Raw genomic sequence first — 19,327 nt, 5'->3', positions numbered from 1 at the left:
TGGAACTTAAAACAATAGGTGCCTACTAAGTTACAGGGCGAGGCAGGAGGTGCAGGGATACGTGGTGAGCAGGGGAGAAGGAGAAGAAGAAGAAGAGTTTTATTCAGGTTTTATATAATGCAACTATAAGACAGGCTTATCAAAGGTCCTCCTGCTCTGTTCTCGTTTTTTCAGAAGGCAGGATTGTGGATGTCAAGCCGCATAGAGACTGACAGGATTATATGCATATTGAGCCTTGACACAGGTAGTGCAGAGTCTGATGTCAGCATCCCGGGAAAGGAACTATTATTTTGTATGTTGGAACTTCAGAGAAAAGATTTCGAATATCTTCTTTGTTGTGCATTAAGGGGCAGGACGAGGTCTGTAAAATAGTCTCTTTTCATATTGGAGACAGCGTCTAATGAGCAGGACAGGAAGTGTCAAAACACAGTCTGAGAGTGGATTTGAGATGGCAGGTTTCCCCGTCTTACTTCGTTGTTCGTGTCTTGAGGTGCGTTCAGGGGCGGGATGGTAGATGGGAGAAGACGTGCTGTGTTTGAAATCTTCGACTGAAGTTGTTGCGTTGACAATCACTACAAGTTTCACACTTGTCATACAGATGATGACCATGGCGTCAACTTTAAGAGGCTGGAAAAGAATCACACCTGCAACAGCTTCTTCATACATTTCTCTTTAAGATTTGAAGAACGACGGAGGGCCGGTTGTGTTGCCTGAGTATGATACGAGCCTGATGGCCCCCTTTATGAACCTGAAATCCTCCAGGCCCCCTGGCAGGCCATCAGACACCCTCACTTAATTTTAGAGCTTCAGCTCAGAGAATGAAGAACCTCAAATGCAGTTTTCTGTCTTTCATGAACTGCAGGAGCAAAGAGCTGATTTTGCTGCTGTTCATGTCGCTTCAAATCTCACGTACGTTGGCGTCACACGAGAGGAAGCACGCTGAATGATGCATGATCCCTTTTCAGTGCCTGATCGGGATCATTTTTGGGGGTTAGTTAATGCATTTTGAGACAAAACACCTTTAAACAAAGTCACCTTCATCTTGTGAATATCGTTTAACAAGGGGTCTAAAAAGGAAAGAGAAAAGATGAAAAGGTTTGTTGTTGTTATTAAAATGCATGGAGAAGGTCCATAAATAGCTTCAAACGATGGATCCTCAGTGTAGAACAGAGCAAAGGAAACAAAGGTTATAAGAGAAATGACAGCGAGACTGAAGAGATTTAAGACAAAGGGCAAAAAAGTGATTGTGCTGCCCATAAAAATCTGAGTTAGAGCCACCATTGATGTGAAAAACTGCAGCTTAGATGAAACAGATAATGTTTTACAATCCCAGCCCTGGAGCCTGCTTTATTTCTTCATACTGCTTTAATCCGCTTTGGAGGAGAGCTTCGGCTAAATGCTTAAAAAGTAGAGATGCAGCAAACAAATTGAAGCTCCACTCAAATGAACGGTAGCAAAACAAAACGGAGCAAACACGTCACATCGTTCCCACTTGATTCAACACAACAGAGCGCGGCGACGCTGAAATAGGGAGGAATGAAGCTACTGGATATTTTCTAATAAAACAAACGGGAGCACGGAGAATAAAAAATGGAAAATGACAAAACTGAATTGAAATAGCATTTCTGCGGCGCCGATCCGGCGACGGCGCCTCGTAAACATTGTTTATTTTCATAAAGCTTGGCTGGAGCTCAAAATAATGCAGCCCAGCAGGGCACACACACACACACACACACACACACACACACACACACACACACGCTGCAGCTGCGGCGTGTGTGTGTGTGTGTGATGAAGAGGACGCCGAGGTAAAAGGTAGACTTCTTATACGCACCAGCATCAATCTTCTGCATGGACAAACACACACAGTGGTGTGTGTGGGCGCACAACACGCATGCATCAACAGACGCACAAACACCTGCACAGGTACGAGCTTGGCTGTCTCATCAGGGACCCTTTGCACTGGATTTATACGTTTATTAGACCTGTTGAAAGGTTGTAAAATAAGAAAAAATCTTTGCCTCATCTGTCCACGACACCTGGTTTGTCTTTTTATAAAGACAAAAAGTTAAAGATGCTAAAAAGTGCATTCTGTCTTTGCGTCTCTCGTCTGTCTCGTCTGTCCCTCTCTCTTTCCACACATCCTTTATTTTTCTCTCTTTCCTGTCTCTCTGTCTCACCTTCCTCCCTCTTCGCGTCCTCTCTCTTGATCTTTTCCTCCCTTTTCCACCTCCCCCTCCCGCTTTCTCGCTAATTCAATCACACGCACATACTCACACATGCAGCTTCCCTCCGGTGAGTTATCCCCCACAGACGCACACTCTATTACCCAAGATGCACTGCCCTGCTGCACGCCTGCCTTTTCATTGGCCAATAAAACAACCTGAGCTTTATGGCTCTACCGATTCCAAGTACATCAAGTATAGAGAGAGAAGGAGAGAAAGGAGGGGTGACACAAAGGGAGACGGGGCGGAAAGGAGAGAGTACACCTGAGGTTTATGACCCAGACTCCTCCTCTGGAAAATAGTCAGAGGAAATGGGTGACGAGGGCAAGTGAGGAGCGAGAGAGAGAGAGAGATGGAGGGGAAATACAAGAGGATGTACAGAAAATACTCGCCTAAATGGAGAGAGTGATAAAACAGAGACAGAGTCTATCACAATAACATGGAGAGAGGGAGAAGAGAGAAAGGGTGAGAGTGAAAGGAGAGCAAAGGCAGACAGAGAGAGAGATCGTAAAGCTCATAAAAATATAGAGAGCCATTCATGACTTATAAAATAACGGCCATCGATGTGCAAACCAAAACTGCAGCGTAGATGAAATAGATGATATTTTATTGTTCCAGCCCCTCAGTCCCAGTCTGTATAAATAGCTATTGATTTAACATGTTTTATTCATCCAGCCGGGCCAACTTTCAGGCCTGGGAGACGTCTGCCGCTCTGTCGAGGGCTCTCTGCTGCATTTTAGACCGCCGGCTTCTATTGGCTGAAGGTTTCGCCCCAAGTTCCTCAATCTGAGTGGCGTTAAGTTGTCTGTCTGCGCCGCGTCGGGAGAGTTAAGTGCCTGGGAAAGTGGAGAAGAAAACTCATTGTCCTCTCTCGGCCCACTGGCAGCAAAACAAAATGATAATATAGGAAAACGAACTCGTGCAGGACTTCATTTAAACTCTGGACGGGTTCATTTTGGCCAAGTGGGCACGGCGGCATTCAGCACTTAGACGGGGAATTCATGACAGAAATGAGACATCCAGCCATACAAATCTGACCTTCTGCCCTCTGTTACAGCCACCGCCATCCTCAGAAACAACCCCAGCATCAACATATCAGAAGCTAAATCACATCACATACTTTGAGTTTTTGTCCAAAGCTACTTGTGTTGCTCCTTTACGCCGACATTGGGAGCGCTTAGAGGTTCAAGCGTTTCCCGCCAGAGGATGCCAAGAGACGCGTTCAACCAAAGGGCGAAAACAACCCAGTCGAGCTCGCTTCACACAAACTGCAATATGAAAAACACGAGCGCAGCCTGTTGCATCATGCATCCAAAGTGGAATTTGAGTTCACTGCACGCTACCGTCCCTTCAGGGACTCCAGCCAGAAAATCCACATTCGCTGAACAGTCTTTCAGCTGCATCTCACTTTGTTTTTGCTTTCTCTCTTAGCGTCCTTCTGTTCTTCCACCCTTGAACCTTGCATTTCCCGTCTCCTTCACACACACACACACACACACACACACACACACACACACACACACACACATCACACAGTCATGCATTCACACATCACCACTCCAGCCTGCAGGCCTATAGTCGAAGTGAGGCGCCCAGCTGTCAGCGCTTTTGATTTGAGTCCGCTAATGGAGCGACAAGCAGCCCCAGAAACACACACGTGTGCGCACACACACACACACACACACACACACACACACACACAGGCGTCACCTCCAGCCTCCGAGGTACCTGCTCTACACAAACATCCATCTGCATCACTCGCTATCACTCTTTCCTTTTGCTCGCCTGCTTTCTCCTCCTTGCTCCCTGTCGTTCAGCCGCAGTTTGGCTCCTTCGTTTCTTTCCTTCCTCACTGTTTCTTTCAGTTTCAGTTTTTTCCAGTTCAGCGTGATTTTGGTCACAAGCGTAACTGAATTCGTCAGTCTCCAGTTCAGAGCTCATTATCGGCATGGCATTGGCAAACTGAGAACAGGAAGGCCAAATGGAAAGAGATGTGAAGATCATCTTGAAGATAATCTCATCCAAACATCTGAACCTGGACCTTCACTGCAGCTCTTTGTCTCCGTCGCTGCACGTCTTCCTTTTCCTCCGTCCTTCTCTTCCACACATGCGTCTCTTTCTAGCTCTTTGCTCTGTATGTCAAAGCAGCTTTATCGCAGATAATTGAAAGCAAAATTGAAAGACATCAGAGCAGATTTTGGTGTCATTGTGACACGTTGGTTTGTTGTAAGCTGAAGCTCAGTATCTAACTCAGTCCTGTGTCTCATTCACTCTGTCCTAGAGACTTTGTAGTGGACTGATCAGAGCGCGGTGTGACAGGAAACACGAAGAGATGAGTTCACATGCATTCAAAGCGCTGCAGCTGCTTTATAATGTATGTCAGACTTCGCCGTTATCCGGGTTTGGATCTGATTTGGTCCGCTGGGCGCTCTCAGCTGTAGCATTTCTTGAATTTGAGCATGAGATTTGGTTTAGATATTTTCTGTTTTTGTAAGACTTTGTACATCTTCCTCTGTGCATTCCTGCTTTGGCACTCGGTCAAACAGTGCTGCCCTCATGTTTCTGAAAAGAAGTCAAAGCCAGAAGACTAATGACAGCAAACATGAGCCATTCCAGAGGCTAACGCTCTGCGTTAGCGCAGCTTTCCGCTCCACTGAGTGCCTTCTGGTTCATTCCTGTTTCTCTCTTTGTGTCCTCCTCTTTTGTTCTTTCTTCTTCTGTACCTCCATGCTTCATATATCTAGTATTTTTTCTCACTTTGTGGCTGAAATACCACCTGAAATGCACTGAGAGACCCTGAAACAGACACACATGCTCATTGAATGGCTCTTAATGGTTTTTTTTTTTTTTTTTCCCACCCGTCAATACACTTTTGTGCTGACTGTCATTCACAATGACAGCTGTCCTCCAGAGTTATGCCCTGTGTGTGTTTGTGCGTGTGTGCGTGTCCATGTGTGCACCCATTGACATCTGTGCAGTGTGGAAACTAGCCAGTAGCAACATTACAACAGACATTGACAGTTCTTTGAAGTGCTTCTGCCACTTTAGTGACCATGGGTCAATTTGCTCAATTTGTCCTGGTCTCAGAGCGAATATCATGCGGAGACGGCAGACTTACGACAGACCTGCAGTAAAGTGCCGACATCGCTTTAACTCCAAAATTGATTTGTATGACGTTTAATAAAAGATGCTCCACTTGTTGGATTTGCTGTGGTGTGACAGTGGTAGTGATTGTGGAGTCACACTCTGAAGCTTAGTGTTTGTTTTTGGCTGAAAATGAAAAAAAAAGAAATGATGATGGTTGATGAAAAGTTGTGCAGAAAGGTTTGGATGTTCTTCAGTAGGACATGGAAAATGCACACGGAGAGCAGCATTTCAGAAATCTAGTTTCATTTAAAGTCGTTTGCAGAATGAAAGCAGCTGTTCTGTCAGAACAAGGAGACTCAACGTCAGTCCTTAACAAGCAAACGAACGTTTTTTATTCTGAAAGTTCTCCAGATTTGGAGTCATGAAGCTAAGAGTAAAAACTAAACTGCATCAGAGCTGAAATGTGTAAAACGGTTCGTCTCCTGTCTGCCTTCAGATTACCTACAAGGCCCTGAGCTCTTTAGATCCCAGCGCTGATCTGACCACGCAGAGGGGACGGGTGTTCAAGCTGAGGAACGAGACCCATCACCTGTTCGTGGGCCTCTACCCTGGAACCACCTACTTCTTCACCCTGAAAGCCTCCACGAACAAGGGCTTCGGCCCGCCCGTCACCACCCGCATCACCACCAAGATAGCAGGTAAACCTCCAGGTTGTGACGTGAACAGCTTGTCTGATCAGAACGAGTGAAGAAGCTTGTTGTTCGGCCACCTGACGGGTTGGCATGTCAGTCGCTTTCTGTTCGTCTGAGGGCCGTTTTCATATCTGACTTTTTCCTCTCCATTTGTAACCCTCTGTTTATGTCACCGCCTCGGTCCACAGAAAATGTCAGTGGCGCCACAGAAAAGGGAAAACAATCAAAGTTTGTGGCAGGAGCTCTGAAATGGCCTCACATTTTGATGCTTCTCTTTATCCTGAAACAAGAGGAGTCTCCATTCTTCTTCCAGCTGCTTTGTTGTTTAAATGACAGGATGGCTGATGCAAAATAAAAACCCTTCGCTTTTTCTTTATTTGTATGCATGTATTTACCCTTTATCTCTCGATTCACCCTTTCAGCCTCCCTCCAGCTTTATCTACCTCCCCCCAGCCGTTTTCCTCCCCCCTTCTCTTTCCTCTTCCAGTCTCTCGGCCACTTTCCTCCCTTTCTTCCTCTCTCTTCCCCAGTTGTCTTAAGTTCTTCCAATCCACAAGTCCGGCTTTATGCTTTATGACACACACTGAAGGACTGTTGCGTTGTTGCTCATCGAGAGGAGATAAATCACATTGTGATGCATATAGAAGTTGAAATGGATGCTGCGATGAGCAGTGAGGAATTAGTCCAGGTTAAGTTCAGTAGCATTAACTGCATGCAGGCTGAATGCAAGAGCCACAGCTACGCATGCTGCTGTCTATAGAGCTGCACGTTCTGGAAATCTTAGCATATTTCATTTACAGTAGCAAAGGCCAGTAAAGCACAGGATGGATGGCTGCCATAGTTTCCAGCAGAGGTGACAAACTCACCACCGGAGCAACATTTATCTGCTCTGCTCAACCAACATATCATTATCCATTCCCCGCACAGCGTGTTGGGAATTATTCCAAGATTTCTTTCAAGCGGTGCACTGACGCTACAGACAGCATCATGATATTGACATTCAAAGCAAGACTGCAGCGACTTGCCTTTTCATATTTAAGCGCAACCTTATTTGAGTTATTTCCTGCTTTTTATTAGTATAAATGTCGGAACTCTCTACCCCAAGGTGATCTGCAGAGAGTTTATCGCATCTTCTGTGTTTATTAATGTCATTACATAATTGATCAGAGTCACTTGATTTAATCCACGTGTGATATGAAGCAGCAGAAGCATAAATCTTCCCTTGCAGGCTTAATGTACCCAGAGAGGCTCTGCTGAGCAGGCGAGTGTTTTCCCAACACTTACATATCTTCATATTCATGCAGATGCACACATTCAGTCCTGGAAACTGTTCAGCGCCACAGCAAGTGGCCACTTCTTTGTTAGAAGAAGCTTTGGGGTTTAATGGAAACATGGCGTAAGATCACTTTATTGAATTACACCAATGCAGGTAAATTAAATGGCACACATATCAGATTTAACCCCACAGGGAATATATTTTCAATCCCATAATGCTTCCCAAAGTGGGACTCTGTGCACATGAAGAGGCAGCAGCTCCTCTTCCTGCCGAGGAAACTCAAGAGTTTAATGTAAGCAGAGACAGTTTACCAGCTAAAATCACTCAGTCAGTCGTCACCTTCAGAAAGCTTGTCTCGGTACAATTTCTTTCCACTCCAAACAAATCGGACCTCTGCGTACGCCTGTGTGAGCTACGTCCCAAACCCAAATATGAGCCGCACTGATGCTTTCCTCTCTGGCCGGCACAGCTGAATCCAGAGCGTTAATTGCTGATCAAACCGCAGAAGAAGAGAATCTAGCGCGTTATTAGCATTGTCCTGTCTGTCAACACCTACAGTGATATCAGGTTGACCTTTCCACTGAGCCTCCGCGGCTCCATCATCCTTTCAAATCTTAACAACATGTTGCTAATAGGGGGGAAAAAACAAAACATGGCACTTCCACATGTAACAGAGATGTCTCCCTCCAAATGTCACGCCATCCCCAATCTTCATTATCTCATTCAGAGGCCGAAGGGTGAAGACATTTGAATTAAATGCTGCAGACAGATTGAGATGGATGAACATAGGAGGAGGGCCTGGACTTGTGTTAATAACCTAAATGCCACAACAATCAGGGAAAAGTGTTGACGTTTCACGCAGATCGGCACAGATGCTGCACTTCCAATGTGAGGCCATGACAGATGTGAAATGAAAAGAATGTATGAAGCATACGTCCGTCTTTATGTTGCTCTTAGGAGATAAAATCAGAGCCAGAGCTGATTTATTGATTTGTTTTTAAAGTTTTAAATAATATATTTGTCTGTTGATATTTATTAAAACTCAAGAGTTTAACACTTTTTTTTTTTTACATGTATTCAATGAATGAGACATGGTTTGCCTTGACAGCCCTGACTCGCACACGTTTGCAAAGTAAACCAACCTGAAAAGAAATGTCGGCCTCATGTATTGAATCATGAGACTTCGTGGAGTTCAGTATTTGTAATATTTATCACTACACAGTACAGAATGTATTTTAAATTTCTGCAGCCACAGTGAATGTAGTCAACCATCTTTCTCCTTTCTCACCTTCAGCCCCCATGATGCCAGAGTACGAGTCTGAGGCTCCACTGAACGAGACTGAGACCACCATCACCATCCTGCTGAAGCCTGCCCAGTCTCGTGGCGCACCAATCAGGTAATTTCTACCTGCGTCTCATCATCTTTGGGTTTTTTATTTTTACAGAAAATCCTGTTTTTTTTTACCAGCATCATGGTCACACTTGATCAGGACCCCTTGGCACCACTTTTTGAGGCACTAAGTACCCCTTTACCCGCTTGCAGGGCTCCAAGTAATCAATAATAAGCATGCAATGTTTAGGTGGCAACATCTGGTTAGACTTTCACAATAAAGCTTCCTAAAAGCTTACCTTGTTTACGTTGTGACATGGATGTACGTTGGTTTGGTTTAGGTAACAAAACTGCTTGGTTTGGCTTAAAGTTAGTACATTAGGAACATACATTACTTAAGTTCTGTGCATCGTTTTCTTCACTGACAAAAGAAATCAACCTTCACGTCTGGTTTGAAGGTGAGCCTCCATCTCCAACAACAACCTGTGAACCTCCTCCACAGGTGGACTCTTCTGCTCTTTACACTACGTCGTTTGACACGTTGGGAGTGCGAATGAACTGTCTGTAGAAGTCTATCAGATGACCCTGCATGTCTGAAAACAACACTAAAAGGATGCTCAGTGCCTTGAAAAGGGGTCCTGAGCAAACAGTGGATATGTGACGAGTTTGGAGTTGATTTTTCTGATGTTTCTTCTGTCCTCTTCTCGTCTTTCTTCTCTTTACTCCTCTGTTTTCGTACCCACTTTGTTCCCTTCCTTTAATTTTCTCCTCTCCTGTCCTCTCACCCCTTACCCTCTGTTTCTTTTCTCTCCTTTAATCCACTTTCCTCTCTCGCCTTCCTCAAGGGTCTCTTTTAGAGCCATTAAAGTCACTCACACATATAAGTCCAATTTGTATGCAAAGGAACTCAGAGAATGGGACTTCATCTTTCTAGAAATTTGGCAGTGAAACGTTTCGCCATTAGTCATTTGCATCTCGTGGCTTTTTATCCGCTGCCTCATGGAGATGCAGCTCCAAGCTGTCTTGACAGGCCTGAATGTTTAACGGTAATTTGGCAATCAATGTCTGGTCACTTAAGACTTTAGCTGAAGCGCCCTGCCAACAGCTCGTTGATATGAAAGATTGAAAGAAAAAAAAAACATTTTTAAGGACAAGGATTGGCATTTTTCACATAATGCACAAAAAAACATGCAATCATGGTTAATAAGACGAAGATAAAATCACAATATCAGGTGTGTGTGCTTCACTTGTGGTTTTTGTTTTCAATATTTGATAAAAAAACATCAATAATCATGTTTTTTAAGGTTGCATTAGAAAGCTAATACTATGCAGCTATGAACTCTCACATTTTGACACGTTTTACAGTCAAAACCTTTTCCTAAAGTGGTGTTAATGATCATCCGTCAGTCGTGAATATTTCTGTCTTTATAGGAAGTAAAATTAAAAAAGGAGGGTCGAAGGAGGACAAACACGTGACTCGCTCAGCTTCCAGTCTTCAGTCCACTGCGCTCACTGGTTTTGTTTTAAAATGGACACACAGCTAATTTATTCCTTTTCCTTTTCCTCATTTTTTCAGCCAGCATGTTTTTTAATTAAAAGTTCACTTTGAACATGTGATCTCATCCATTTAATTGGTGTAGGAGAGAACATTATTCCACGGTCGCCTTCAGGGAAATACGGCTTCGACAAGTGTGTGTGGAGAATATATATCACTTCAATTTGGACTTGGGGAAATGGACTTGTGAAATGTGAGCGTGGGTCAGTGGTTTAGCGTTAATTTCTGTAAATCCCAAACCATATCTCGGCGTTTATCACCCACATATGGCAAATATATCTCATTTTGAATTAGGCTACGCTCCAATCACGAGCATCTTGATGTGTTTATCAAGCCCAGATAAGCCCCTTTGCATATTTGCATATTTTGTGTGTATTGTGCAAGTATTACATGTTGTACCTGCCAGCAGATGTACGCGGCGTTTGTCGGTTAATGTGCATGCTTATGTTTTTATTTACTCTGAGGAGATCAGAGCGTCTCAAGTTCAGGATCTTAGATGAGGAATGTTTACCATAATGAGACCCACACAAACAAACACACGAGCGTGCACGGCCAGGTGCATCAGTACGTGCGTTCAGCCCCTTAAAGAATCAGCTGATTTTTTTTTTTTTTTTAAATCTCTCCACTTTTCAGAAAAATCCACAATATCTCCACTGTTTTCATTTGCCAAGATGTTTTTCAGTGTTTAACTCTTTAAGTCTTCCTCACGAAGGGACAGTACATCAGCACTTCAGTCCATAGAAACACCTGAAACAACACACACACACACACACACACACACACACACACACACACACACACACACACACACACACACACACACACACACACACACACACACACACACACACACACACAGAATTCCCTAATGGCCCCTTGTACTAGGCCTTTGCTTCATCCCTGGTGCGGCTCTGAAAGCCATTAGTTCGAAACAGATATTTCACCAGAAAGACAGGAACAGCAGAGAGAGAGAGAGAGAGAGAGAGAGAGAGAGAGAGAGAGAGAGAGAGAGAGAGAGAGAGAGAGAGAGACTCATCTTTGGTCATCAGCAATTATCTTTTATGAAAGCTGCCAAACGGGAGCTGGGGATAATTGGCCACGGACCCCTTCACAGAAACATACATTTCCCTAATTGCGTATAATTGTGAAGTGAGTTCTTGGCGTGGAGGACGGAGGTAATTGCGGAGGGCCGCTGCGTTTGTCCTGACCGCTAAAGGAGCCCTCAGCCATTCATGAAGCCTCTCAGAGCAGAATGGAAACACACGCACACACATGCAACGCCCCCCCCCACACACACACACACACACACGCACGCATGAAGTAGTCTTAAGTATATAAACACACCTCAGTGTACTTGGAACACACAGATGCACCTGCTAGAGCGCATACAGCCATGCAGATGCACGCACACACGCACAATCTCTTACCTTAATGCATACTTTTCTGCTGAGTCAGCACAAGAAAAGATCTGCCAGCTACTTTCGTAAGTTCGCTGAAGTTTGCCTCCAAAGTATCTCTTCCATTTGGAAAAAGAAAGTGACCCTTGGAACAAATTCTCTTCCTTTGTGAAGGATAGAAGACATTTTCCTGAGAATCCTCTTCTGCTAATGCTTTAATTTCCAAAATGGACATAAAACATTCTGGAAACATTTTCAATGTTGGGTGCTAATGGGGATAAGTGCAATTGTCAGAATTAGGCTGGATCGGATGTAAAAATGCAGCTTTTGTAAGAGTTTAGTTTCTCTTCTTTGGCCTCAAAAGCAGCGCTGATGGTGAACAGCACACGAAAGCAGGTATCAGTGTGTCTTTATTTGTCTTCCCAGCTCCTACCAGCTTGTCGTGAAGGAGGAGCGCAAGTCCAAGACCCGCCGCGCCGCCTCCGAAGCCCCCGAGTGTTTCTCCGCCCCCGTCAGCTTCCGCAACGCCTCCATCTTGGACTCGCCCTACTACATTGCCGCCGAGCTGCCCCCGTCCAGCCTCACAGTCGTGCAGCCGTTCACGGTGGGAGACAACAAGAGCTACGGCGGTTTCTGGAATCCTCCGCTGTCGCCGGCCAAGAGCTACAGCATCTACTACCAGGCCATGAGCAGAGCCAATGGGGTGAGTGTCAGGCGTTTCTGATAGCAGGAGGAATGTTTCCAGCTACTTCTGGAAATGATTTTTCATTAGCTTATCTTTGACACACGTCAAAGAAGTGGAAACAAACTGCCTGTTTGTGCAGAATTTGACGATTTCTGAGTTTTTGTACCAAACGTTGTGATATCGAGAAACACGCTGTGGCAGATTTACCAGGAATGTCTCAAGCATATGTCGTCATGCTAATACTACAATCACCTTAAAAGCTGACACACAGAGGCTTTAAAACTCTCTAAAACTCTTTGAAACGGACGGAAAACCTGCCAGCAACATTTGACCCTTTAGAGCAGATTAAAAGAAAAGCAGCATCTTCGTCCAAGAGGGATTTTGAAGACCCCTCTCAAGGCCCCAGCCCGCTCTGTCGCTTCTTATCAGAAAAAGGAAGAAGAGACTCTTCACTCCCAGAATGCATCTGTGCATTTGCCTCCCCCACCTGCCGACTGTACCGCCCACAGATGCACCAACGCCCCGCCCGCCCCCCCCCCCCCCCCCTCCTCATAACTCATTCACAACTTGATCCTGGCTGTTGAATTTCCATAATGCTGTGAACCCCTGTGAGGGTTGTTTTAATTTTCCACTGCGGTAACCACGGTAACTCGGTTTGGCGAGCGGGGCCGGGCAAGCTGGCTGACGCCGTGATGTAATATCCTCCTCCAGAAGGCAGATTTCCCACAATGCACCCACACGGAGAGACGGTGCACGAGCGGGTGTGAGCTCTCGCATGATTGAACGTGCGTGCGTGAGGGCGGGTGCGTTTAAAAGCGTGTGTGTGCAGACCCTAAATCCGCTCACATCAGAATTCCTTATTTGATTGGATCTCAGTCAATCCAATCAGTGTGAGGGTTGTTTGGGTCATGGATTGGAGCGTTGTGGGGGCGCTGGAGGGGAGGCTGGCGGCAGCCGGCGTGACCCAGATGATTTGATAAGGAAGTCAGGCATAAAGAATGGACACGTGTTCATAGAAATCATGAATTTCTCTCATTAAATATGTTTTTTCCTGCAAGTCAGCCATCCCAAAGACGAACAGATTCATGAAATAATCATTGTCTTCCAACCTCCCAGTCCCAGGTTTATTTTCTCCTTTGGGAGACGTTAAGATCTGCACCAACGTCCTGCTTTGTTTCTGTGTGTAACATTTAAGAAAAGATATTAACAGCACAAGACAGGACAAGATGATAAGATAAGTTAAGACTTTATTGATCCCACAATGGGAAAAGAGGCAGAAAAAGAACAAATAGACAATAAAAAAAAAGATAAAATCAACTATCGCGGCTATTTACATTACAAACAAAAGACCAGAAAAATATCGCTTTGTGAGGAATGGCTCGGTTTCACGGAGGCTTTTGAACTGCACACGAGTGAAATATGAATAATGAAATAAAGCGTCTCTGTACTACTGCACAGTAAAAAATAAATAACGCAGCAAAAATACTTTAAGCACAGTAAAAGTATGTAATATTGCATGAGATACAGTTGCACAGATGTAATGATATCAGCAGCATTAATAAGAGGTTTGTGATGTGAAACAACATCAAAGTTCAGTTAAACGTTAATCAGGGCAAACATTTACAGCACGCTGCGCTAATCTTTGGAGGATAACCTTCAAATATAACATCATTTATTTTTAACTCTGCGTGACAAAATAAAAGAATCCCACATCAGGTCATTCTACCACATCTGAGCCTCTCTGATCGAATTTGGCTCGGAAGTAGTTTGGTTTTGGTTTTCAGCCGCCTCACAAGCGACGATTCAGGCGAGTTTAACGACTTAATTAAGGAAAATTTATTGTCAAGCTCTAAAGGAACCGATGAAGACTGTTCGAAGGAGTTTGGATGCAAACTGCGATTTCTGGTGTGAAAGTTTTCTCTCCCCAAAGAGAAACACAACATTAGTCTGACTAAGTGAGGCATGAACAAAAGAGCAGTGCCATCATTTCTCCGCCGAGGACGCTCTGATCCTCCTCGCCGTGTCTTTTCCTGCTCGCTTCCTGGGGAAATCAGTGGTCGGGGTCAGGTACACAACAGCTGCCCTGGAGCGAGTAGACTTTCCTGGCGGACTGGTTGGCAGGGCGAATGTTTGTCGACGGCAGCTTGAACCCGGCCGGTCTGGCTGAAGGACGTGTCTCCTCTCACACAAAGGGACAATAAGGGTCTCGCATCGGTTCTTTTTTAATCTCTGGAAAGCTGCACTGGCTGCAGAGGAAGGAAACTGGCCCGTGAATCCTCCGTGGACAGTTGTCATTTGACTCTGAATAGACCGCCGAGCTGCACCTCTGCACAAAGACGAATGTCACTATTTGAATAATTGATTCTCCAAATCTCTGTTACCTCCTGCTGAGGTAAACATATGTGAAAGAGATATTTTGTCAATCAAGGACTCAAGTTATCTGCAGCTCTCACCAAGTCCGGTAATTTGTTTAATTTCTTTGCTGTCACTCATTTTGTGAGAGTAGGTGTCACTGTTTTTTTTTTCCTCTCTCAGGCGGCGGATGTCTCATATTGGAAAGAAGCTCCTCATTTACATTTTAGAGGACTTGGCTGGTTTGTTGCAGTTTGATCTCATGGATGAAAGTCTGCTTCTCATTCTCTGCCTGTCTGGATAATCCTCTCGTTTTTTTCTCCCTCTGAGCTCCACCTGTCCGTCAAGGAGGACGTCTCTCCTCCCTCTTTCCCTTTCATTTTCTGTCACTTTCTCTCTTGAGAACATTTAGAGGAAATTGTTCTCTCAGTCCACCCACTCTCCATCTCTTCACTGCTCACTGCCTCATTTTTCCATGTCGCACATCCTCTTTTCTGCTTTCTGTCCATTTTCCCTTCGTTCTGTCTTCCTCTGTTTCTTTGCCCCCTCCTCTGCTCACATTTAACCCTCCTGCCCTCTCTCTCTCCTCCCTCCTTCCTTCTCTTCATCCACTCATCACATGCTTCTTTCATCTCTTTGCTCTTTCCCTTCTTTGTCTTTCTCTGTTATCTCCACCTTCTTTCTATGCAAACTTTCGATTTGCAGTCTCTCTTAACCTCCCACCTTGTCTATTTTCTTTTATCTATTCTTTCCTCCTCCTCCTCTCTTTTTGTCTTTCTTCTCCATCATTCTCTTCTCCTCCTATCTCACCCTCTTGCTTTTCTTTCTCTTCTTTCTTTCACCCCTCCATGTCACCTCTTCTTGTTTCGTTTCATTATCACCTGTTTCACTTGCCCTCCATGTCTTCCTATCTCTGTTTTTCCTATCACACCTCTCTCTCTCTCTTTCTCTCTCTCTCTCTCTCTCTCTCTCTCTCTCTCTCTTCCCCCACCCCACCCCCCTCTGGGGTGACATCAGTCCGATGCCAGTCTCTCATCTCCCATCATTGTGCCAATTAGTCGACGCTCCGCACATTAAAACTGCTCACCGACGGCAATCTTGATTTCTCCCTCGATGTCGTGTGATGTGACGCACACACACGCACATAACATGCACAAGCACACTCACTCACACACACACACACCACCCACATTAAAGGAAAACACACACACAGACGAGAATTAAGGGCCTGCGGCTGTAAGTAAGAGAAGTAAGAGCAAGAGTGATCGGGGACTTTGGGATGAGGAGCGATCGAGGGACGGGGAATAAAGGTCTAAAAAGAGTGAAAGAGACATTAAAGAAGATATAATCCTGGAGGCAAAGATGGAGGCCGGCAGGGCTAAAGAGAAATAGTGGGAGAGCAGAGAGAGAGAGAAATGGAGGGCATGGTTTGCGGAGTGAAAGAAAGCCAACAAAGGAAGGATGACGGGGTGAGAGAAGCTCGACAAACCGCTGTGACGTTTCATCAAGTCCTCCAAACAAACATATGTGTTGTCTGGGAAGTTCCAGTGAAGGGGAATCTAAGGCTAGCATGTAAGGACATTTAGACAACAGTGTGCCACCAGCTTTGTGGCTACACTTTGGAGAGAGCTCTTTCAGTTTCATTACGTCAAAGCCGGGTCCAGGGGAGTAGTTTCAACAGTTTGATGTGAAAGAACTTGTCTGGTTCGTCCTGATCTCTATGCCAGCCGTCACCTTTGGCATGAACTGGAGTGATGACTTTGTGCCAGACTCAAACGATGGACAGCAAATTCTTGCAGCCAAGTTCAAGCGTCAACACGCTTTCAGCCTCCGTCAGTCTGCTCTTGTCTCGAATGCTGTAGTGTCCCGAAGAGGCAATGTCCCAAAAGATGCACAAACCGGGAAATGAAAGGGAGAGTATGATGCATGAGAAAAGCAAAGGATGAGTTTCGAAAGATGGAGGAAAGGCATTTCAAGGGGAGGTACAGATAGAAGAAAGAGAGGCTTTCCCATCCATCCATCCATCCACTGTCTGTACCCAACTATCCCATTTCAGGGTTGCGGGGGGGCTGGAGCCTATCCCAGCTGTCAACGGGCGAGAGGCAGGGTACACCCTGAACCGGTCGCCAGCCGATCGCAGGGCAACATATACAAACAAACACTCACAACTTAGAGTCAACAGTTAACCTAATGAGCATGTTTTTGGTCTGTGGGAGGAAGCCGGAGTGCCCAGAGAGAACCCACGCATGCACGGGAAGAACATGCAAACTTCACTCAGAAAGACCCCGCCCAACCCGGGGATCGAACCGGCGACCATCTTGTTGTATGCGTGCTACCTGCTGTTTCACCGTGCGGCCGAGAGGCTTTCCCATCAAACCAAAACACACAAACATGTGACAGACATTACACTGACCGACGTCTTTCTCCCCCGACGTGGATAAGCACATCAGTTAAATAGATAAAATCCATTCTTAAGAGGACAGAGGAGGACAGGGACAGGCGATGAAGCCACAAAACAGACACAAAATAGAGAGGAGAGGTGGAATTGTTAGAGGAGAAACACAAAGGAGGAGGAGGAGGAGGGAGACAAGGAGAAATAGGGTGAGAAATGTCACGAAACAAAAGGAAACGGTGGCACACATGGAAAAACATGCCCTCCTGTGCTGTGAAAAATGCAGCCAGACACCTCACCTGACAAGTAAAAAGCCTCAGGGGTTGGCCAAGGTACTCTGACAATCAACGTCATTCTCTGTCACACACACACACACACACACACACACACACACACACACACACACACACACACACACACACATGCCCCAGAAAGCGAGCCTCAGAGTGCAGATTTTGGAGGAGAGAGATTTTACCAACTGACAGTTGATGTCAATCAAGATGCACTCAGCTGACTCGAAAATCCTTAAATGCACTTTTATTCTGTGTGTGTGTGTCTCCCTGTGTGACAGAACACACACACACATCTGCTTGCCTTTGGCTTGTGAGCAGGTGTGTGTAGGAATCTGTGCACACACATTTATGCTCATGTGACGTTAGCATTAGCTAAAGCCATCGGCTGTACTGAAATGTGTGTGTGTGGAACAGGTATATGAAGCTTTTACAGCTTTATGTGTGTGTGCGCGCGTGTTTCTATGTGTGTGTGCGTGTCAGGAGAGTTTTTGTACAGGAAAGAGCCGTTAGCAAAGCCGAAGTTGTTGAGAAACAAGCAGACGAGATAGTAAAAAAAGAGCGTGAAAGAGTTGCTGGAAAAAAAAAAGTTGTTACCCCGACTACCCTGGGTTGCTTAGGAACCCTGACAGCCAATCACGGTATCCAGAAGTCAGACGGAAAACACGCATGGTTGGAAATCGTGCCCGTCAGTCAGAACAGTGACCCAGCCAAATGTTCGGTGGTGAGAGAGAAAGCGAGAGCGCTCACCCACACAGCAGCTGCATCTCCTAAACACACTTAGTATTCTTGTCAGGCGAGACAAAGTTAACTACTACACACACAGAAACACACACACTGTGTCTCCAGTGTCTCCACCATAAACAACCCCCCCCCCCCAGCCTTTCAGGACAGAAGCAGGCCAATAAATTGGCCTTACATTTATTAACTTTACTTCTTGTAACCTCCTGAGGTTTAGCGCATTAGCATGAGCGAAGACGAGGCGGCGCTCCTACTCGCGGTGACTGTGAATCCGGAGCAGCCGGCCTCTGAATGCACGGCAAACGGGCACGATAAGGCCAATTTCTAGACAACACAAGTCACCAGTGCCCTGATATATTCCTGTGGTGGCTATTTGTAGGATACACACTCCGCTTAGGAGGGGATGCTCTGCTCTTAAGATGTAGAAATTTCAGACATCTGTCGCTGCTGAGGCCTTGTGTGACACTTATCTCAGTGGATTTTCATTGCACGTACCAACACGTGCGCTCATGAAGGCAAACTGTCCGATATGGTCATTTAACTTCCTGTTTAAATTTTAGGTTTAATATCGTGCTTTCATTCAGTTTCTTGCGGGTGTCTACGATCAAATTAAGCCTTCATGCACAGCAATCAATGAAAGACAAAGCACACAGATATTCAGTCTCTCGTTCAGTCATTCAGACAGACAGACAGACAGACTGCACAGGTGCAGCAGAAGCAGGTGTGTTTAGTCTTGTGTAGAGCTCCAGCTGAGAGGCTCACACCATCCGTCGTCCGCTAACATTCATCAGCATTTCATCTGAAACTTGAGACGTCGTATTTTCAGTATCTTGAGTCACGCACACAAAATGTGATGAGATGAGGTTTTTTTTAGGTCGCTGTGGTGCAACAAGAGTCTTTCATTTAGTCCCAGTGTCTCCTGCCATACACTGAGGTGTATGAGAGTCAACTCAGTTATCAGTAAAACACAAGGTAATGAAAATGGACTTTTACTGATATTTTTGGCTTTTCAAGGCAGTAAGAAGTTGAAATGTTGTGCGTAAGATGCTGCAGGATTGATAACTTCCCCTTCACCACTGAAAACTGCTTTTTTGTAAATCGACCTGCAGAGGATTTCAGCAGCTTCTCTTTTTTTATTCCATGTTTCAGAAAAAAAATCAACGTTAAATTGACCTGAAAACCCCAAATTTAGAGGAAAATGAATGTACACAAGCATTACCTTGGGAGTGATTTTGTTCAAATGCTAAAGTGACGGGCATCAGTGTCGGCAGCTGCTGCCGTAATCGTCTGTGATGAAGACAAATG

General features: G+C 45.2%; 1 protein-coding gene across 12 annotated transcripts in view; it reads left to right on the top strand.

The window, feature by feature from the left end:
- ptprt (protein tyrosine phosphatase receptor type T) overlaps positions 1 to 19,327 on the top strand; it is a 320,800-nt gene that overhangs the window by 176,822 nt on the left and 124,651 nt on the right. For all 12 annotated transcript variants that reach the window (XM_070992933.1, XM_070992915.1, XM_070992925.1 and 9 more), the window contains exons 12-14: positions 5,809 to 6,010; positions 8,575 to 8,677; positions 11,989 to 12,265. In XM_070992933.1, the coding sequence (XP_070849034.1) occupies positions 5,809 to 6,010; positions 8,575 to 8,677; positions 11,989 to 12,265 (582 nt within the window). The remainder of the gene's footprint in view (positions 1 to 5,808; positions 6,011 to 8,574; positions 8,678 to 11,988; positions 12,266 to 19,327) is intronic.

The sequence above is a fragment of the Chaetodon trifascialis genome, chromosome 3, assembly GCF_039877785.1.
Source record: "Chaetodon trifascialis isolate fChaTrf1 chromosome 3, fChaTrf1.hap1, whole genome shotgun sequence".
Lineage (NCBI taxonomy): Eukaryota > Metazoa > Chordata > Actinopteri > Chaetodontiformes > Chaetodontidae > Chaetodon > Chaetodon trifascialis.
Note: the sequence above shows the minus strand (reverse complement) of the source record. Positions and strands in the feature narration are given on the sequence as shown.